The sequence below is a fragment of the Pan troglodytes genome, chromosome X (genome assembly GCF_028858775.2).
Source record: "Pan troglodytes isolate AG18354 chromosome X, NHGRI_mPanTro3-v2.0_pri, whole genome shotgun sequence".
NCBI classification, from domain to species: domain Eukaryota; kingdom Metazoa; phylum Chordata; class Mammalia; order Primates; family Hominidae; genus Pan; species Pan troglodytes.
Window position 1 is genome coordinate 149,440,276 of NC_072421.2, and position 22,470 is coordinate 149,462,745.

General features: G+C 47.3%; 1 protein-coding gene and 2 non-coding genes across 4 annotated transcripts; all 3 read right to left on the reverse strand.

Annotated features, from left to right (window-relative positions):
• Positions 1-317: 317 nt before the first annotated feature.
• GABRE (gamma-aminobutyric acid type A receptor subunit epsilon) lies at positions 318-21,970 on the reverse strand. 2 transcript variants are annotated; one of them, XM_016944447.3, is made up of 9 exons: positions 21,836-21,968; positions 17,455-17,672; positions 16,939-17,006; positions 9,612-9,832; positions 8,478-8,560; positions 7,032-7,169; positions 2,901-3,053; positions 2,561-2,760; positions 318-2,277 (listed from the first exon to the last, which is right to left on the reverse strand). In XM_016944447.3, exons 1-9 carry the CDS (start codon positions 21,889-21,891, stop codon positions 1,894-1,896), a joined length of 1,521 nt encoding a protein of 506 aa, XP_016799936.1. In that variant the 5' UTR covers positions 21,892-21,968; the 3' UTR covers positions 318-1,893. The 2 variants fall into 2 exon arrangements, 1 of the variants encoding a protein (XP_016799936.1); XR_001714205.2 differs by having other exon boundaries at positions 2,191-2,277; positions 2,501-2,760; positions 21,836-21,970.
• MIR224 (microRNA mir-224) lies at positions 5,771-5,851 on the reverse strand. The gene has a single exon (NR_032056.1). It is a non-coding gene; the product is annotated as a microRNA mir-224 (primary transcript).
• MIR452 (microRNA mir-452) lies at positions 6,822-6,905 on the reverse strand. The gene is given in 1 exon segment (NR_035808.1): positions 6,822-6,905. It is a non-coding gene; the product is annotated as a microRNA mir-452 (primary transcript).
• Positions 21,971-22,470: the final 500 nt, after the last annotated feature.

Below are 22,470 nucleotides of genomic sequence, written 5' to 3' on the forward strand. Positions count from 1 at the left end.
TGTTTTGAGTCTGGTGGTCCCTAGGAACCGTCTAGTTCTGATAAGGGGGGCTAGAGTGATAGGCAAGGCAAAAGGGACACGGAGCCAGCAGGGGCATAGGAGCAATTAAGGGAAACTGTAAAGGGTGCCACATACCCAGGTGCACTTCTCCCTTCATTCCCATTCCTTACTAATGAGAGAAGGGTACATGGTCCATGCCTGGCAGGTCTGGAAATTATGGATGGGAGAGGGGAGCAAATATTTGGGTCATGGATTTCAGATTTAAAACCTGGGCTGAGAACAAACTTGAACACCAGAGAAACCAGCCACACCTTGAATGCTTTGCTGATATATTTATTTACATATTTCCCCATTTCAGATGATGGTGACAAAAAGTAAATGGAGACCCCACCCTATCCACCCCCCAACAAATTACAGACACAGATTTCACTTAGCATATAGAAGCATTGGGGCATGTCCAAATTCATTCCACTGGGTTACTACAGCCAGGAGAGATTTGATCTTGGGGGCAGTCTGAGCACCTCAGGCCCAGAAATTGAGCTAAAGAGAGGTCGCCATTCTGGGCCCTGCCACTGGTGTGTCAGCAGAGGTGACAGAAGAGAATCATGGTGAACTGAGCTGCCTAGCCCTATCATGTGGTCTAGAAGGTGAAAGTGGGCTCTTGGATAGCTTCCAGTGAGATCCACAGTCCCACAGAAATCTGTGCCTCAGGGTTTCCATCTGCAAAATGGGGATAAGAATCCTGCCCTAAAGATGTCACAGGGCTATCATGAAGCTCCAATCAGACACAACTTGTCAAAAGTGCTTTGCCAAAGTTCCAGTGCCATACAAATTTAAGGGAATTTGATTGATTGATTGTGATGGTTAGAGTGCCCCGGGTATAACAGTGGACTGGTTTATGGGTCCAGGGGTCAAGCAAGTGATAGAACTCCGACGGTGTGCCCTGGGTGGGCACCAATCAATGGCGAGTAATGCCTGTTGCAAAGCCGAGTTTCCTTAGTTTCTTGGCCCCAGGAAGTCACCAAGGCCTAGTGCCTGGGTCAGGGCTAGGGGAAGTCACTGGGAAAGTTACAGAAAAAGTCACAGGGGTCAAAGAGAAGGAAGAGGGTGGCATATAAAGCAGGGAGTAGTTACTATAATCACACACAAAAATAGATACCCATTGGATGAAGGGCATTGAATTGGTAGTGCAGACGAAACATGGAGCCAGCAAGGAGAGGGAGATGTCACAGCAGCAGACAGAGAGGAATGCTGTCCCAAATAGGCTCTCTTGCTGCCCCCCCTCTTCCTAAAGGGATAATGCCAGTGTCTATCTATCTGCAGGGAAACGGGTAGCAGGGAGAGAGAACTGAGAACATAATAATCTGACCAAAGGAGAGGGATCTCTTCCTCCTGTTATACTGCTGCCCAGCATCTTAATGAGGTGCCAGGTATAGGCAAGCAACTAGTCGGTGCACTTTGAGGCTGAGGCCAGAACTGGGCCGAAAGCACTACAAAGGCAATAGTGGGCTTCTGGAAAAATGCAGTAATTGTCTGGTTGTCAGCATTGTTGGAAGATAGCTAATCCGCCTGCACTTAGGCATGGTTTTAGGGAGCTGATCACTAAGTGGCTGTGGTTTTTAACACTGAGCATCACGGATGCTCCTTGAAGAAGAGGAAGGTGGCCCATTTATTCATAATTTGAAATGGTCTTCTAAGAAGACTCAGTGAATGGGCCAGGTCGGGGAGAGGGGCAGCAAAGACAAACACTCTGCAAACTTCTGTTTGGGGAATGGGGCAGAAAAAACTCTAGTCGCTCCTGCTACTGCTGCTGCTTTCCCCCAACTCCCTTGGCAAGGGGCTTGGACCTCCTGGGGAACTGGAGAGGTTGCCCCACAGGGTACCAGCTGGTACCTACAAGTTAAGGCAAACAAGCCAGTAGAGCACATTGAAGAAGAAGAAAGTCACTGGGAAAACAACTCTCGAGTAGTTATCCAGGCGGTAGACATGGATGCAGAGGCGGCCCTGCTGCCAGGTACTGCCCTCACAATCGGGGACCATGCAGAAGTACTTCTTAAAACCCTTGCACCACTCACAGCAGGCCAGCTTGGAGCAGAGGCTGCGGGGACCCTCAGGGCTACCTGGGCTAGGGGGCTGCTGGGCTGAGCAAGACGGGCGCTCCTCTCCATCACTTCCCTCAGTGGTGACAATCTGGCACACAAAAGCTTCCTGATGTTGGCGGGCACAGGCTCGGGAACGTGCACGGGTACGGGCATGGGCACGGCTATTGATACGAGGCTAAAATGGACAAGGAAAGAAGTGGGGAAAAGTCAAGGGAAGATAACCCAAGTCTAAGTGCTGCCTCCGGATTTTCTGGAAACTGTCTTTGGCACACCATATCTTGGCTTCTCTCCTCCAACTTCTCACCATGACATCAGGAAGTTGATTCAATCCCCCCACCACCCTGGGTAACATTCCATCACTCAGCAAGCTGACCACCCATGTGCCACAACCCCAGTACCCTTGCTAGCACGTCTCCACACTCCAAAGCCTTGCCACCACTCCCACACCCAGCTCATACATGGCGGAGTTTCGGAGAAGCATGGGCTTTTGTCTGGTTGTAGATCAGGAAGTTGAGCACAGCGAACTCCAACAGAGCGCAGAAGCAGAAGACGAAGCAGATGGCGATATAGAAATCCAAGGCTGTGATATAGGAGACACGCGGGAAATTCTTACGAGAAAAGGTGCCCAACGTGGTCATGGTCAGAACAGAGGTGATCCCTGCAAGAGCACAAGAGTGATGGGCTCAGCTCCTGACCTATGTGCGACATTGGTTAAAAGACTCCATGACAAGGCAACTCTGCCCTGGCCCAGCCAACTCCCAGCCATGTGCCTATGCGTATACCTGTTTCTCCTCTTACCTAGAGAGGTCCGGGCTGGAGCAGACTCTGTCTTGATCCAAAAGGAAACCCAGGAGAGCATCGTGGTCACGGAAGAAGGGACATAGTTTTGAAAGGCAACATAGCCAAACCGCCTGCTCACATTGAAGAAAATCGTCATGACCATGAAGTCACCTGAAAGACACAAAAAACATCACTGCATTACAGTGCTGACACGACGGTCCCCCTTAGCAGGACGTGAACAGTAAGGGTCTCATTTTTCAGCTCACAGTATTCCCTAGGATAGAGGCATGATGTGACAATGCAATACATACAAATTGGACCAGAAGAAGCCCAGAAAAAAGACTTACTGCAAGACCAATGGCCAGTTGAGAGCTAAGCCAAGGCCAGAATCTTAATAGCTTCCTTCTCAGTTCACTGTCCTACACCCAATGTCTGTCTCTGCAGGTTGGCAAGAGAGTCAGGTGAAAGTGAAAAAATCAATTAGCCTTCTAGATATCATGCCCACGCAGCTGATATCCAGATGGCTGACTAAGGGCTTCGTACCCTCTGAGGCACATCACACCTGCACTGCTGGCCCTCAGAATGTCTACTCTCAGCAAATGAGACTAGGGAAGTCTGTGCTGTGGTGGAGAAGCACAGAATGCTTTTGGCCTCCTTTCTGCACATTCATGTGATGGCAAAATGCCTTAGTGAGTGAGCACTGCTCCACAGGTGGTCAAAACCGGCACTAGCCTGCTCCCCAAAGTTTTGGTGGCTCCCTGTTTCACATGAGCTATATAGACTATCTGCACTCTGGAATCTGATGCTAAAGGCCCACCATGACCCGGCTCCCACTGACATTTTACACACGCACCTTACCCAAAGCCAATCCCATCTGCTCACAGATTTCCTGAGATGGCCTGCAATTTTACACCAAGATTCTAACCCTGGACTCTTTGGTCTTAGTCTATGACCCCTAACCCAAACTGAGTGTTTCAGGAAAAGAGAAGAAAAAGCTTAAAATGAACATTTCAATCAGCCCTCCAGAAGTCAGGTCTGTGGCATACACATCCACAGGGCAGACTGAGGTCCTCAGAGTCACTTGGACATTGTGTCCTTGGTCATGGCTCTCAGCTAGACGGTCATGGCTCCTCCAGGACCTGATGACAACCTATATCTCTAGTTGGCATCTTCTTTTGTAGCATTCATGCTGCTTTATGCTCTGACACACCCTCCCCAAGCACTCTGCTGCTATCATGACTCCCGGGCTGGTGTGGGCTTTTCTCTGAGCCCAGGACATCATTTTCCACTTTCAGCATGACATTGCAGTTGCAATACTGTAAAATTCCTAGGCCTATAATTAGGTCGTCTTTTAAGTCCCTTCAAGGCAGGGCTCATGCAGGCCCTGTGGCTTAGCCCCTGCCCATCCAAGCTCAGAACAGCCTGGAACCCAGCAGACACTCAGCAACTCTTGCTCCTGTCAGGCAACAGCTTTGTAAAGCAGATCAGAACACTAACCTGTCCGTGTGTCCTCCTATTTTGGAAAGTGGATCAACTGCCCAGCAGGTCTGGGTGGGCTGGAGCTGAATGAGAAGAGCAGCCTTTCCTACTCACCTTGGCAGCACTGAAACTCAAGGAGCAAAGCTTCTCAGATTCTTCTGGAAGAAGGCAAGGGAGCGACCTGTTGTCAGTGGGAAACCTGTGTGTTGAGTATAGCTTTGGGATAGAACTCCTCCAGAGCTGCTGCACGGACCACCCTCGCACTTGCCTACTGGCCAGAATGTATTTATCAAAAGTCCTCTTGCCGTGGGATCTTGACTGCAATTTAAGACACTTCTAATTAGTTATACCCAGGCCCTGCAAAATTGCTGGGTTTATATAATATATTCTTGTTGCACGAAGATTTATTATTCTGTTGGATGATTCTATTTTAATTTTATTTATTCTGGCCAAAAACGAACCTTCTCCGCTCGTCAAGAGATGCCAATTTGTCTTGAAGGACAAGAGAAAGATGCTAACACACACTTTCTTCTTCTTGAGGAGTGAGAGAAGCACGGGTAAGGAAAACAATATATCTGGGGCTGATGAACCAAAGCAAAAAAATATATGCTAAAAATGGTTTTCTGCTCAAACTCTTATCCTCTTTGACCAGATCACGGTTGGTCACTGCAGTGTCAGAGGGACACAATTAAATAGACCATGTCCAGAGGACTGGGACTAGAAGAATGAATGGACCCAAAGCTTTGAAGAATAAGGGAAGAAAAATAAACTAGGGCTATGTAGACTACAACAGACTATGATCCATGCCGGGAATGATGATGTTGATCGTTTAATCTCGGCCCTGTGAAACAGTGGCTGGACTAATGTAACCTGGATAGTTCCAAGGAAAAAGAACTAAGCCTAATGTGTGGAACTTCCAGAGACTCCAATTTCAGAAGAACAGGGAGAGTTTTCTGATGAACAGAACTGTCTAGAGGAGAAGGAAACCTCCTTGTAAGACAGTGAATTCCTGACCAGCAATAATATTCCATCAGAGGCTCCACAGCCATCAGTGAAGGGCAAGCCTCTCTCTGGAGGCAGGGCTGGACTCTCTTAGAACCTCCTGAAGCAGAGATTCTCTGGATCAAGGTCCAAGATGGCCAGAGTAGCAGGCTACCACTGCATTCTGAACCCTTAATCGCCGAGCACGTAAGTATGCTCCAGATGGAGAGACCTGCCCCAGGGCCCAACTGGAAGAGTTTGAGACCAGTCCCAAAGATAACTCTGACATTGAAGGAACCACGTCTCCAGATCAACTAGTCTCCAGCAGAGGAGAAAGAAGACCTCTTTTCTCCTCAAGAATCCTCCTCACTCCCAAGGAGGTCTGGTGCTTACCTACTGTCATTGCTTTGATGATGATGCTGGCTCTGGGGCTTTGTAGTCACTAGGGCACCATTTTGAAACAATGCACAATCATCTACTAAACGGAACCACTAGTGACTTGAAAGCCCCTGGGCCTTATCTTCTCTGTCACTTTTGATGATGGGTCCCCACCTATCCGGGAAAAGCTGAGGTGCAGAAAACCAAGAGGCAGGCCCATGGTTAGCTGGCAGAAGAGCAAGGCTCCCAAGTCAAAGGTAGTAAAACTGCTTCCCCAGAGTCCCCAAGAAAAAGGGCAAGTATTTTTAAGGTAGGCCAGCCCTCTGCCCCTGCCTAATACTGTGCAAGCAAAGCTCTAGCCACATGAGCATGAGCTTTCCCTCATCCAGAGACTGACTCAATAAATGAAACAAAAGCAGATTTTCTCCCTAGTCACATGGTAGCAGAACAAGATGCCTCTCACGACAAATGGCTGGTTGGGTGACTGGCTCCATCCACATTCTGGAAACGATGAGGGCAGTGCCTTCACTGCCCTGAACTTGGTCAGGATGTGTGAAGAGTGTTTCCAGGGTTGCTCTGGGAGCTACCCTGGGGAGGTCCCTTGGCTCCTCATTCAGATCACCTAGGAACATAAGTGAAGATGCTCACATCTAATTGGGAGCTGAAGTGTAAGATACCCAGGACCTTCCCCTTTAGTCTTTGTCAGAGAAAAGGTCAGAAAACCAGTGGCCACTATGTCTATGTGGAATCCACCATGAAGCCTTTGATAAGAATCTGTGCTTTTCAGACTTGTTCCTTTAAGATAAATGTCAATGCAGCAGCCAGTGTAGCTGCTGTAACTTCCTCCAGACTTTCCCAGCCTTAAACTAGCTGACATTAGAACTCTAGCCTCTACCTCCCACTACAATGGACTTTGCTTCCCATTCAACCAGACTGGATTGGTTCTGGGTATGGAGAACTCACATGAGCTCCATTCCCCAAAGTCATCCAAAGAGGTCAGTGTTGTAACCTCGAAACTGAAGGGTCTGCATGAAAAAGCCAGCTGCACATTCTGACAGCAGCAGAACTTTATCTACTTACCTAACCTCTCAAGGAGCTTGGCAAAGCACTTACTTCTTTGCAGATGAGACTGCGACATAGTTACAAAGTCTCAGTTTCCTCTGCAAACAGTTGTAAGTGCTTAGCAATTATAAGACAGGAGCCATGTCTTACAATGTTTGCATGGGATGACTGCAAAGCATTTGTATGGATGGCCATCTCCAATTATCCCTACCACCTTCCTGGACTTCCGCCAAGCCCTGGCACGCTTACCAACTGGGGTTGTGATTATTTCAGTTTTGTTGCTCACTCCTGTAAAATCAAACTGGAAGAGCTTCCAGGAGTTCTTCTCATTGATTTCAAGCTTGAAATTTTCCCACTTGTAGATCATCTCATTCTCAGGATAGGAAACTGGAAAGGAATGTGAGAAAGAGGGTCTTATGAGACTTGGAAGCCCACCTGAGGTCTCCAATAGCATGAAGTCAGCCTGCACAATGCCTTGGAGTCCTGTCTCTGGCCTCACCAGCTGTGGGACCTTGCCTCTCTTACCTCATTGTTGAAGTCCATTCAATGAGTGCGTTTACTGAGCATTCCTCAGTATCAGGCCCTGGGCCAGAAATACAGAGATGAGCAAGGCATGAACCCTACACTCAAGCAATCACATTTAATTTTATAAGACAGTGAGAATACTACTGTGATTTTTGGAGGAGCTCTGAAAAACCTATGTCCACAGAACAGCAGGGAAACAAAAAGTAGATAAAGATCACTTGGGGACATACTCAGAAAAGACTTCATAAAGCAGGTGATATTCCCATTAAATCTTGAAACTCAAGTAAATATTCTCAATAAGAATGAGGTTGAAGGGGTTAAGGGGCAGTATAGAAAGGTGAAACACCTGGTGTATTGTGGAAAGGACAAAAGTTCAGGATGGCTAGCTCACAGAGGATGAGGTGCACAGGATTGGGTGGCAGGGTCCAGTTCATGAATGGCCTTGAGGTTCATTCTAAGGAATTTCAAATTGATCCATGAGAGTTAACGGCAGATTCGAGACTAAGAAGTGACCCAACCTAGGTGACCCTTCAGCTAGGTCACTCTGGTCCTTCTGTGAGGACAACATGTTGTCAAGGAGGCCAGTGTAGTAATCCAGGCAGAATTAAATTAATGCAGGTGGAAGTCAAAGCTGTACAGGGTGCAGAGAAATAGACAGCATCGATAGAGACTGGGAGGAAACACCAACAGGATGTGCTGATTGATTAGATGCAGGAGGTGAGGGAGAGGGAACATCAAAGTTCTTGATTTGGGCAACCGGGTGAGTGATGGTCCTCTTCAATGAGACAGATGGGAACCCAGAAGCAACACACTTGTTTTGGTGGTAGAGGTTTGGAGGAGACAATGAATTTCATTTTGGACATGTGCAGTTTCAAAGTGAAGATGTGGCAAAAGTCCAGGTGGAAGATAACAAAGGCCTAAACCAAGGTAGTGCCAGTGGAGATGGAGAGGAGCAGACATACTTGAGATACACTTCAGAGGCACGTGGAAGGGATGAGCAACACAGTATTGTTGGCAGGAAAGGAAATGAGGGTGGAGGATGGAAGTCCTGCACAACCTTGGCAGCATTTTAGAAGAAAAGCAGAGGCAGAAAAATGTAAATGGCAAGGATGAGAAAAAGAAGGAGCCCAGCATGTTTCTGGGGCCCCAGAAACTTAAGAAGGTACTCACAGCTAGAGAAAGATAGAGGGCAAGAGTGAGAATCCATTGGAAATCTGAGCATGTGGAGTGAGCATCCAGCATCAATGGTCATCCTGGAAGGGAGAAAGGAGCCTCATTAGGCTGGCCCTAAGCACTTCCGTATCCACCCAACTTTGGTCTAGGGACTACCACCAATGAATGGCCAGAGTCAATTTTTTTCTTTGTTTGTTTGAGACAGAGTCTCACTCTGTCACCCAGGCTAGAGGGCAGTGGCGTGATCTCAGCTCACTGCAGCCTCTTGCCTCCCAGGCTCAAGCAATTCTCATGCCCCAGCCTCCCGAGTAGCTGGAATTAGTGCCAGCACACCCTGCTAATTTTTGCATTTTTAGTGGAGACAGGGTTTTCCCATGATGGCCAGGCTGGTCTCGAACTCCTGACCTCAAGTGATCTGCCTGCCTCAGCCTCACAAAGTGCTGGGATCACAGGCGTGAGCCACCGTGCCTGGACCTCGCTAGAATTTAAGACAAAAAGCTCAAAGGAGAGATAACAAGAGAGAAAACAAAACAAAACAAAACAAAACAAAACAAACAAACAAACAGCTTAGAAGTATCTGGTTACTCTGGGCTCCATCATTAGAGAAACGTATGGAGCAACTTCGATCGGCTTTTGTTTTCTCGCCCAGCCTAGTTTCCAGGACCTGCCAACAGCCTCCCTACTATCCCCCACACACAACCTTCCCCTGCTGGGAATTCAAGTATCCAACTTGATCTTAGGTACCTTTGCCACTACCGTGCTGCTGCTCTGCCTGAACAATTCCACCACTGTGGACGTATCTTTACATCGAGTGCCCACTTAGGATGGAATTGTCTAGATAATGCAGTCATACTGGCACATCCTAGTTGAGGGAGCTCTGGACTCGGAGCCAAGTAACTGAGTACCAGTTCCAGCTCTGCCACAAACTTGGTGTGTGGCTTTAAGCAATATCTTTCTATTTTGAGGCCTCTATATCTGTTACATAAGGGGGCTGAGCTCATGGTCTAGGAAAGCTGGACAGGCCCTTAGAGGTATCATTCAGGATGAGATCTCTGCCCATGGATCTTTAGCTAAAATTATCAGAAGGGGAGAGAGAATTCCAGGAAGTGAGACTCCAGAGGCTTGACATACCTAATTGTGTACAACACCTTGCCATCCTTGTAGATGCGGACCATCTGGTTGGGCATGGTGATCTCATGCTCGTGGGTCCTCTTAGAATTCCTAAAAAAGGTGTCCGGGATCCATAGCTGGCTCACCACATTGCCATTCAGAACAAGAGACTCAAAGGTGTCGTTGTAAGAGAGGCGTTCGTCGTACCAGGTCTGGGAGAAGATGATGTCAATGGTGTATTCCTGGTGGGAAGGACAGAAAAGCACATACTTGGGGATGAACAGAAAAAGGACATTCACATGCAAACATATTGTTTGCCACTCCCTAACCTAGAATCCTAAAGGCAATGTGGTGGAATGCATTGAGCACTAGACCAGGAAGCAGGAGTGGGATGAGGTCCCTTCTCTCTGCTCAAAGACTCTTCCAATGTCAGAACTAGAAGGGAACTCAGAGGTTACCAAGCCTAATGATCCCAAATGAGAAGTCAGTCATGCCCTGCTTGATTACCGTGAGCAAGGGGAGCTAGGTCCTCACATCATGCAGCAGTTAACACAATTCTCACACAACTCAGGACAATAGAAAAGTTTGCCTTAAACAAAGCTCCCTACTACTTTCTCTTATAATCCCCACTGTGCTCTCAGGTAGCACATAGAGCAAGTCTAGTTTCAGTTCCAGAGGAGAGATCTCCAGAAATGATACGTCATTGAATCTGTCTTTTTCCCACATTTCTGAAGTCAGGGTGCATCTTACAATTGACACATATCTTTAATGGGGCATTTCTTATTCTTTCTTGACAGTGGCTTAAATTGGTTATGATCTTAAATCAGAGCCAACATTGAATCAAGGAAAGGCACTTGAAGACTGCAATCTTGCCCTCCTGAGTCTTTTCTCTAGGGTAGACATTCATGACTAAAAGTTTTCAGCTTCAACAACCCAACCACTTGTTTTACCAATAGATCTGCAAGGATTGCACAGTCAACTGACAGTCTGCTCACAGGCGATTCTTTTCACCAAAGTGTGATAGTACTTGTTAGTACTTGGTCCATAGCACTACTACTCACTTTGTGCTGTGTTTATCCTACAAGGTCAACCACACACTTTAAAATGATTCCACACTTTGGGAAAGTGTTGCCCAACAGAATGGCAAATGTGACTATGGTCCATGCAGATCTTACTGACATGGAGCAAATTGAAAGACACTACTGGATAAAACTGAAATCTAGAGCACCTTCCTGGTCACACCATAGTCAAGACTACTGGATTAATGCAGTTGAATTAAGGAAGCCTATGATCACTAGGTATACATGATCAACATGAACACAACAATGGGATAGGTGAGATTTGGTGATCTTTAAAGGTACTGTTAGCTCTGACGTTATAGATTCTGAGGATTTTCATTAGCACATGTTTCAGGTTTGTGTGTCGCCGCAACTATCCAGTTGTTTTTATGTTTCCTTATAAGTGAGAATAAGAGAACCTTTCACTTAGGCAAACGATAAGACAACATAGGACTTGATCACTAAAAATGACATGTCTGTACACTACGCCCACACGTGGAAATATAAACATGGAATTATGTCAAAATAAAAAAAGATTAGAAAATATCCAGAAGACACTGACTGACACTACAGAAAACTGAATGCGCCCTACAAATAAATGATTTCAAGGTAATGTGGAGGCAAGGAGAACTGTTAGACTCTAGTGACAATTAGTCTCACTTTTTTTTTCTGTAGAATTGTTTCCATTTATAATCAAAGTCTTAAATAAATGTTCTTGTGACAATTAGTCTCACTTTTTTTTTTTTCTGTAGAATTGTTTCCATTTATAATCAAAGTCTTAAATAAATGTTCTTGTGACCTTGGCTAAAACTCGTATCTTTCTCTGTTATCCTCTTTGTTAAATGGGAGACTATAAATAATTTGTAAGTGCCCTCCTCCTCAAAACAACTGCCCTGTTTCCAGAGCTGACATTGACACCCTCCCTTTACCAGTGGGCAAAGGTTCCATGCTATTCTGTGATGGGCTTATCAAGTAGATAGACCCTTTGGAATCCACTTAGGTTTGTACAGAGGAAGGTGGCATGAGTTTGGCTGTAGGAGTTTTCTATTTCCAGGTGTTCCAAAATAAAATATAATTCCCAACTAGATCACAGTCTCAGAGGATACATTTCATCTAGAAACAGACAGGCGATGGTGGCTTAATTCCATGGGCTGGGCTCTTCATCTTATTGCTCCTGTGTAGGCTGTGATGCTACTCCAGCCAGGTCAACACCCTCTCAGTCCCCACATTTCCATAGTAAATCAAAGATCCCAGCTCAAAATTGTTTTAAAAATTTACAAGCACACACACCATTGATTGCATACAGTGGAGTTTCCCCTTTCAGCTTTTATTTGGGGAGCACCAATGTTAATTAACCCCAATCCTTCATTCTCCAGAATTATAATAAAAATGAAGTGTTGTGGAGGCCAGGCGCCATGACTCAAGCATGCAGTCCCGCCACTTTGGGAGGCACATGTTTCAGGTTTGTGTGTCACCACAACTATCCAGTTGTTTTTATGCTTCCTTAAAACCTTCTGGGAGGTTTTACAGCCTTCTGGGAGGGCGGATCACGAAGTCAGGAGTTCAAGACCAGCCTGGCCAACGTGGTGAAACCCCATCTCTACTAAAAATACAAAAATTAGCCATGCATGGTGGCAGGCATCTGTAATCCCAGCTACTCGGGAGGCTGAGGCAGGAGAATGGCTCGAACATGGGAGGCGGAGGTTGACGTGAGCAAAGATCGTGCCACTCCACTCCAGCCTGGGTGATGGAGCGAGACTCCATCTCAGGGGAGCTGGGGGGGAAAGGAGTGTTTTGAGTCACGAGAGAAACCTCTATTTAGTCTCATGTTTTTTAAACAAGGAGAATCTTTTTTTATTTTGCTTATTTTGTTTTTCCTTTCAAATAAGCACCTGTAACCTCTGAATGTGTGTGTTCGTGTGCATAGATATATCCGTGATTATTTGGTCTCCAGATATTGTCTGTCCCATAAAATGTCTGTTAAACATCAACAATGATATTGAATAGGAAGAAGCTAGAAATGTACACCACTGGTGGTGAAGGGAGAAAAAAACCCTACTGCAATAGAACTCCAAGCAGCTCGAACAGCAAGTACCACAAGCAGGCCAAGGCAGAACTCTGAGTTATTTTAGAGATAAGGAAACTAAGGCTCTATGAGAAAGGGGGCTATCCAAAGTCACACAAATAGTCAATGGCAGCCTGGCCCTGGGATGGCTTTCACTTGCACCAACAATCTCTTTAGGTACCAAGGTCCAATTTTCTCTGCAGAATCCCTAGGTCTTTCCGCTGACTTCTTGTGCATCAAACAATGAATACCCACAACCATGGAGGCGGGCACGGCCCTTGGGGAAGAAATCAAGAAAATCCCTGATTGCCTTTGCTGCCCAGGACAAAAGATTGTAAAAGCAGCCACCAAACTGCTGGGGGCCAGCCATGGAAGGGAAGACTGAGAATGTTCCCTGGAGTAGGCCAGAGAAGCAGACAGAAAAGAGCTGGCAGAGCCTGGCTCCCATTTGAATGAGAGCCTCTGACCCCGACCTGCCCCACCTGCCTCCACAAATGTCTTCCAAGTGTTTCTACTGTCCCAAGTGGCTGGCAGTTTAAACTTGGCCAGCAGAGCCTCCTTCATTCCCAGGCCTCGTGAACTGCTTGGTAGCCAGTGGGAAGCCTTTCCCTCTGCACTCACACTGTGTTTATGCTCTATGTTATGAAGTGTTTCAAATAAGCATTTAATTTCTATTCGACAACTGTAAGTTCATTACATATCAACTGATAACTAACAGTTCACTTTTTCCCCAGTTTGACAAAGGAGCTTGCGATGTACATCCCTTTTAGCTCAGCCGAAACTCTAGAAATTCAGTGTTTTGGAACTAGAATCAACTGCGATAATTACCACAGCAAGAAAAAGCGTTAGCAACTATCGATGCTATGATGGGCAGTGATTCCCAGATTGTTCATTGCCTTTTAATCTCAGACTGGGTGTTACAAAACTGTGCACTCAGGTTTCCTTCCTGGAGGACAAGGCCTGCTTTCTAAACAACGTCTGACTGAAAGGTGTTGAAACTCCCCTCAAGCAACTACACCAACTATGTACCCAATGCTGGGACTCACATTTCTGAGAAGGCTCAGCTTCCTCAAATGTAAAACAGGGATCCATATCCTAACGGCAGCTTTGGCTTCCATGCAGGCTGTCATGAGGATCCAAGGAGACAAGAATGTACTGGGTACTGGTATGTTCTGTGACTATGTGGCAGAGACGTGTGTCCCCTCCTTACCAAGTACACCACAGAACAGGGACCTCCCACAGCTTTAAAGAACTATTTGGAACCATGTAGAAGGCAAGGCATTTCAGGAAAATTTAACACCACATGTGAGGGTTTGGAATTTTCAAAAGACACTTGGCTCAGGCTAAAGTGCCACCTTACTGGCCAAAGAAAATAAAGTTGTTGTCTCTTTTCTGAACCAGTCCTGTGTTCCATGCTAGGTTTGGTGACTGCTGGGTTATTAGACTATATCCTTCAAGCATTGTCAGGTGAGGCCACTGCTGGCAGCATGAATAGCCATGGAGCAAGGAGAGACAGCGCATTCAGCTACTGTGAGTGGGGCTACTGCTCTGCTACAAGGGCTCTTGTAGATAGAAATTGGTTTCCCAAACAGCAAGGAGATTTTAGTCACAAATTCTCCACTACTCTTCAGTTTTACAGGATGCTGTCTCACCCAGAAAGCAAACCAAAGCATCTTAGCGCCCCCTGCTCCATTTGTCAGTGTGTGGTTCTCTCCACTCCACCTAAGGAAATTTAGCCACCACCAACTGGGTGGAGATTGACATGCTAGAAAAGAAGGGGCAAACCAGCTTGTGGAAATTAGACCGGTTACTTCCAAATCAGGTTGGCAGTGCCTTAGTCAGCCAAAGGAGCAGAGAACTAGAAGAAAGGAACAAATAAATAGCTATGCAAATTTCTGGGAGCCATGAGGTTACTGTGGACTGAGCACTACATTTGGCTTTTGGCATGCTGAAGAGGATAGGCAGAGACTGCTGTAGGAGGCTCTCTGCCCAGCTAGAATAGCATCGTGAGCCACTTTCCCCACTCCTACACCAATGACCTGAAAGGGTTAACAGTGACAACAATGGTGGGACCACAAGCCCTCAACCTCTGGTTCTTGCACAGAACTTAGTGCTTCTTAGTTTATAAACAATGCTAGCAAAATTAATTGCTAAATTCATACCCATTTTTAAAAGGTAAATTGCAAGACTAAAAGGAGACTACAATTCTCATAGTGGTAAACGCACTGGTAGCAGCAAAAAGTAAATCTGATTATCAAGGGAAGAGTCAAGAAAACCCCACCAATTTTAAAATGTAGACAGAAACTCAAAAACATCTATCTGCTCTCATGCTTCTGTTCTTGTTAGTTCTCAGCAACTCAATTCTAGGAGTTGCTCTAACAGAAGAACATCATGACCATGTGTAGCCCGCAGACTCTTGAGATGTCCTCCAGTGCTCTTCACTTCCTGGTGTTTGTGCCCTTCTGTAATCCCTTGACAGGGATTACACTTGACTTGGGATGGACCTCATGATTTGCATCTGATGAGGAGAATATCACAGAAGCAATGGGATGTCACTCCTAAAATTAGATTATAAAACGTCCGTGATTTCCATCTTGAGCACCTTCTCTCATACTCTTCCTCACTCTGAAAGAAGCCAGCTACCATATTGTGAGCTACCCTGTGGATAGGTGCACATGGCAAGGATGGAGGGAGACCTCCAGACCACAGCCAGAGAGGAACAGAATCCTGCCAATCCTGTGAGTGGTCTTGGAAATGGATCCCCCCTCAGTTGAGCCTTCAGATGAGACTCCAGCCCCAGCTGACACCTTGATTACAGGCTTGTGAGAGACCCTGAAACAGAGAACCCAGCTAAGCCATGCCTGGATTCCTGACCCACACGAACTGTGAGATAATGATTATTTGTTGTTTTAAGACACTATGTTTTGGGGATAATTTGTTACATAGTAATGCATAGGTAGTGTGCCTGAAGAATCAGGCAGCCAAAGTCTCATGGTTTGGGAGTGGGGAACCTTGCTTTTCCACTTAGCCTATGTGAACACCTTGATTTTCCATGAAGGTTAACTTAGCATTGAGGGTCTATTTGCAAGGCCCATCTCAGAGCCAAGGCTCTAACTCACCCAGTCACATGGCACTTTTTGAGTACCTGTGAGTATGCTAAAATTTTGTTTGCCCTGGGCCAAGCCATGTCTGTGGCTGTGATGGAGTTGCTTACCAAAGCCTTCCTCAGTGTCAGGCTCTGCAGATGCAAGTGATTCTTGCAGAGCATCATTCATCACTCATTTGCTTAGCTAACATATATGGAGCCCTTGACATCAAGGAGTTCATGGAGAAGACAGCAAGGCCGACATACCACAGATAATTACAATGAAATGATGTAGGCAAGATCAGGTAAACACCTGTGATATAAGCTGGAAAGATGTAACTGCCAAAGAGAAGAATGTGGTGTGAGAAAGAAAGGAGCAATTAACAGGTGTGGAGGTCAGGGGAGATGCCATGAATGAGATGCTGTCTGAGCTAGATACCGAAAAAGAAGGCAGCTGACAAGTAAGAAAGTGGAACAATGGCATACCAAATAGAAAATCACTTGAATGAAAGCTCAGAGGTACAAGGTGGTCTGGGAACACCAATATTCTAGTGTGACCAAAGCACGTGGTCTCTAAAAGGGTGAAGAGGAATACAACCATGGAGGGCCTTCAACTGCATGTAGTAAGCAGTGCTGGGACTGCAGGAGGTGCATCACTTGGGAGGCCAACTTAGTAGGTGGAGTAGGTGTATTCTAGGTGGGAGATGATGAAAGCTAAATGGGGGCAGTGCTGACACTATGATGATACGAGTGGAAAAGGAAAGAAGGAAGTAGAGCAAAAATATAGAACAGTCTTAGAGCAAGAGCTAGTAACTTTAGACTTATGTCCATACAATAATTATCAGAAGAAAAGAGGCAGTCCATTGTGGTGTCTAAAATTGCTTTATTATTTCTATTTTGAATGAAAAAACTGGAAGATATGGTCATGATTCTGAAGATCCTCTTCAAGTAGCAAGGGACTTACCTTGCTACTTTTCCAGTCTCATTCTCAAACCAGTGGTTAAAAAATCCCTCCCTCCCTCCAGAAAATAAATTATTGGAGTTGTTACAGAAGTACAGAGCAGAAAGCAGAAGTCTGTGGAAGGTCCCATAGGTCAGCCCCTGGGCTAGGAAATAGTACTAAAAAAGCTTAGTACTCACCATGTCTAGGATAGAGAGAGGACCAAGGCTGTTGACGGAGATCTCAACAGTGACCACAGTGGGCTTCTCTATAAGGGAAGCAGAAGCAGCAGAGGGTAAGTGTCAAACAGGCGCATGGGACAGGGGAGGAAGTGGTCAGAGGGGATGAAAGGGGAGTCAAGTAAGTGTTGGACCACACAGTTTCAGCATCTAATCCTATTTCTTTATTTATTCTTTCATGGCAAAACCAAGCTCACGGACTGTTAAGAATTGGACACACATCTTGAAGATCAACAATCTAGTTTAGTCCTCTCATTTTACCACTGGAAAAACTGAGGGCGAGAGAAGGGAAAAGTCTTGATCAAGGTCAATGACACTGCTGAGAATAGAGTTAATATCTCTTACCTGACAGGTCAATAGCAGATGTTCCTGTCCATGAGCATGGCACCCTCTGTTACTGCCCAGGTGCATTCTCCATGCCTATGCCCTCAACCCCTGGACCCTCTAGGAGGGGAAGAACGTCGTTCTGCTCCTCACCTCCAATGCCAGGGCGCAGTTTGTGGTCATAATTACTCAGGATAGTGTTCAGGATGCGAGAGGCTTCTGGCAGTTTGCCAACTCTGCGCCCAGTCTCAGTCTCAGTTGACTTTGTTTCCTCAGAGAGGAGCTGATTTTCCAGAGGCTGGGGCTGGGGGCCATAGACAACATCACGGGAAGAGGCTTCATTCTTTGATTCAGTCTGAGGTCCCTCGACCCTAGAACATTCAAACGAAAAATGAAGCTCTGCCCTGCACTCTGTAGGGGCCCCAGCTAGTGCCTCTTGGGACAGAAGCAAACCAAAACAAGTTTTCAACACAAAACTTAGTTAAATTGTGACTGGTAATAGCAAATTATAAGACAGTGACAGATTAGGCTTGTGAATTTCTTTTAAACCTTGCTGCTCTTTGGGGACTTTCTATGCTGTCCCTCTTTTATGATCACTCTTTTATTTAAAAAAAAATCAACAAAACCAAGACCTAGATTTTAAAAGAATGTTACACGTGAAATGAAGAGGGCATTTATGTCTGAGCGCTGGCCCACTGTGACTAGCCTTGGCCTCTAGTCAGCCTGACCAGCACCAACCGGGAGTGAGGAGCAGGCAGAAGGCCAGGGCTGAGAGGAATGCTTGCGAAAGCCAGAGCGGCCTCTCCCAGAGAGGACCAGAAAATTGTGGGAATATTTTGCGGTTTTGTTGGTTGTGTAATACTCGTTGCACTGGGGGCAGGGGAAGGGGATGAAGGGAAGGAGGCTAAAGAGCAGCCTTTGTGGGTGTCTCAACAGGAAAGGCGGGAGTCCTCCACCCACAGACAGCCATCCAGGAACTGGCTGCCCAACAGGAGTCCACCCTGAGCTCCACAGCCATGCACCACAGCCAAGAAAAAGAAGAAGATTAGTAAGAATAATTGAATTAAACAAAAATGTTAAAGGCCATCTGCCAAGGTATGAAACTCACCGATGGTGTTAGAAGTCCGGATAGTGCTGCCTTTGCTGGGAGGCAGTGACAAAGGGGGCTTCTGAGGTCCTGCTCACATTCGGGTCCTTGATTTGGCTTTCTTTACACCGCTGTGGTCATATTCTGACAACTCATCAGCTGTACACTTATGATTTGAGCACTTCTCTGTATACATGTTCTAATTCCATAAAAAGTGTTTTTAAAAATCAAAATGCCCCACTTGCTAATATCTGGATCTTATTTTATTTAAAAGCAAACTCTTGAAAAACAAACAGAAATCATTTATGACACAATAGGAGAGATTTGAACACTGAGTGGACAGTTGAGACATGAATAAATTATTCTTTCATTTTTGGTGTAATTATGGTATTTTCTTATGTTTGTGAAATATTAATGACTAGAAATACATACTAAAACAATTACATATAAAATGATATGATGTCTGAGATATGCTTCAAGACAATCTAAGTTGGAATTGGAGGGTGGGTGGGGTAAAAGAAAATAAGAGTGGCCATGAGTTCATAAACAATGGGGGTGGTGATGGCTACATGGAGATTCCGTGCACTGTTCCCCCTACCTTTATATGTCTTTAAAAAATTATAATTAAAAGTCTTTTTAAAAGCCATCGTCCCATATTAATCTGTGATACTGGAAAGCAGGAGAGTGGTTTCCTTTGGGGAGGAAAGTGTACGGGGACAGGCATTTTGGAGATGCATGTGTGTGTGTGTGTGTGTATGTGTCTCTGTGTGTGTGTGTGTGTGTGTGTGTGTATGTGGTGAGGGGGTTGCAATGCTGCATTTCCTGATCTAGGTGTTGGTTACACGGGCCTGTTTACCTGTGAAAAGCCACTGAGCTGTTCACTCATGATGTCTATGCTTTTCTACCGGCACGTCACACTTCCAAAAGGATTTTTTTAAGCCATAAGGCAATTTGTTTCCTAAAATAAGGGGTAAACAGGGCAAGAGACGTTGGCATGACCCCTGTATTGCGGACCAAGGGACTGCCAACTTAAGAAGCAAAATGCATTTTTTCTGCAGTATTTCAAGCTGTTAGAATTGCTTAAGTGGCATACAGATGTGCCAAATCCACACCATTTCTCATGTCTGAAGTGGCTACTTCCCATTGTGGGCGAGGGAAGAACTGGGCTTGGAAAATACAGTTTCTACTTTCAAACGCCATATCTAGAAGATGTCCTCTTTCCCTGAGGCCAAACTCCCATCCATCTCAAAAGATAAGGGCCAGTGACTATGGGAAGACAGGAGGAAAAATGGAGACCTGAGACCCTGTAAAATGAGTGATGTGGCTGGAAACGTGGCACAATCAGAACCGGCAGTCAGTGGTAGACTGAGCACTGCCAGACAGGACCACCTAAACGCCTGAAGCAGCCCCTCCCAGATGTCTGAAATCCATGGACGAGATCCTCCCCGCTGCCCCAAGTTTAAAAGTGCAGAGGCAAACAAATAAACCTGAAAGCACTGAGACCACCACAGCCCTCCTGCCCCTAGACTAGGTCTGCAATAAAAATGATATCAGAGGGTCATAAGGTGGCTTTAATCCTAAAATTGGCTTTTGCCAGTTAAAAAAAAAACACAACAATAAACAAACAAAACAAAACCTCATCTTGAGGTCCTTGGGGTTGAAGAGCTACTGACAATGCATACCTTTCCCCAGCCAGCCATGAAGCTCACTTTCGGGGCTAGACAGAATAAAAACTTGAAAAACACTCACACATTGGAATAGTGGGATTTTCCAGGGCAGTTTTTCAGACATTCACATGTCTCTAGACATAATGGTCCAGCATGAAGTTGAATCTCTGCACTACCCCCTCCCAAACAGTCGACTGTTGGTGGTGTGAGAAGTGGGGGGGGGGAGGCGCATAAGAAAAGATGTTGGATTTTTTTCTAAATCAGATCTTTTTTTCATTCTACAGATGGACAAACTGAGGCCCAGATAGAGGAAGGACTGTGCCCCAAGTCACACAACTAATTTGAGGCTAAGCCTGGACCAGGGAGAGGTCTTCTGGTTCAGTGTGGCCCAGTACACCCCATTGTCACCTCCTCAGCTCTTTCCTGACACCACAGGTTGCTATGCTTGAAGGGTAGTTTCCATTTCCCCAGTCCCTTTTCCCTGCTGTTTTCCTCTCTGACCACCCCTTCTTATTTCCCCCACCCCAGAGCCATCTTTTGCCCTAGCCAGTCACCACGTCAGCTTTCTCAACTAGTCCAAATCCCATTTTGAGGGATGTGGATGACTGGAAATTGCTAGCACGCATAGAAAAACATTTATCAAGCCCCTGCTGAGGCTAGCCCCACTCCAGGGCACCAGTGAGCCAGCAAGCAGCTACACATCCCCTTCTCTGAAGAGCTAACGCAATCTGGGGTAGGGAGAGAAGCCACCCCACCTCCCCAGAACAGATAAACAAGACACAAGCCCAGTGCCATGGAAACTTCGAGAAAGCTCCACAGATCAGGAAGCTTGCAAATTTGTGACACTTCACACACAGCAGGAACCATCTCAAAACAACAACGACAAAACGAAGCAGTCATCTTCCACCCCAAAAAGCCACACATCCAGGGCACGACCCTCCTAGCCAAGTCTCAGGGCGAGGAGAAGGTGTGAGGGAAGATGGTTGTTCAAGGGAAACCCGAAAGGGGAGAAGGGGATTGAAATCTACGGCCCAAACCACAGACTTCAGAGGAGAATAATATTCCTGGCCTCTGGCTCCAGTCTGCCCAAGGCCCAGCAGGGTGTCTAGGGATGAGTTAAGGAAGTGGGAGGCTGTCAGCGGTGGAGAGGGGGCATAGCTGGTGCGGGAACCCTTAGACTAAACCAAAGCTCGTGCCTGAGACTGGCACCAACAGGAGCAGCGGCATGGGAAGCAAGTAAAGTCAGAGTTGCCTGGCGCAGTGCCTGGAACTCAGTAGGCACTCTTACAAAAAATGTGAGCAGCAGAGAACACACGAGGCAACACTCACACATTTTTGGCGCAGTTAAGCTCCCTCGGCCCGCGCACCCCCTTCTCAAAATGCACCTCCGGCCCCCCAGTAGCTGAAGCCTGCCTTGGCTGGTCACCCCGGGGCCGCTCCCCTGTTCCTGCGCAAGACTCCGAGGAGTGCTTGTCACCAGGCCACCGCAGTGCTTCTGAGAGCGGGAATCCGCGAACTGGAGTCCCGTCTTCCTTTTGGCGTCCTGTCTTCCTTTTGGAGCTCCCCTTCAAGGACCCCGGGAGCCCATCCTACAGTGAGGCGGGCCGAGGCTGGCGCGCATCGAGGGGACGCGGGACTCGGCCAGCCCGCGGTAGGGCCGGGGCAAAGCGGGCGCGGGACTCGAGGAACGCGGGGCCGCTGGGGTCCCGGGAGCCGTCCCTGCTCCCGGGGAGAGGGAGCTGGGCGCGAAGGGCTCCCGGGTCCCGGGATGGAGACTCACCTCGACTGGAGGATCAGTAAGATGCCTAGGAGGACTGGAAGAACTTTGGACAACATTTCCGCGGAGACCGGCGCGACCACCTGTGCGGAGGTCGCGGCTCACGCTCTGGCCGCACTGAGCGCGGTGTGGAGGCTTTTGCTGGGCTCCAACTTTCACTCCTCCCACTCGCCCCGCCCCGTCCCGCGCTCCCCGCCCCAGGCCCGCCCCGATGGAAATCTCCGACGACGTGACGGCTGCTGCGGTGGGGAGCGGGGGAGGCTCGTGCGGGCGCGGGAAGCAGGCGGGAGCCCGGTTGCTGAGGCCCCCCGTCCCCACGCCGCCACTGCGGCGCTGCCAGACAGCCAGGGGCGGGGGAGGCGGAGGGAGGAGGCGGCGAGCCCGCGGCGCGCGGCCTGGGCGGAGGAAACCCGCGGCCCCAGGCTGTGGCCGGCAGGGAGCTGCTTCAGGGACAAGATGTGGGGCTGGATGTGCTTACGCCCCAGAGGCGACCCCCTCCTGCCCGCTGGCACGCCGCGGGGTCAAACTGTGCTCTCCAGCCGTGGCTTCCTCCCCGCCACCTGTTGCACCCCATTGCTTCCCCAAGTGTCCTGGCTTCAACCTCCCTCTCTGGTTTTCCCAGCTCTCAGCCCACACTC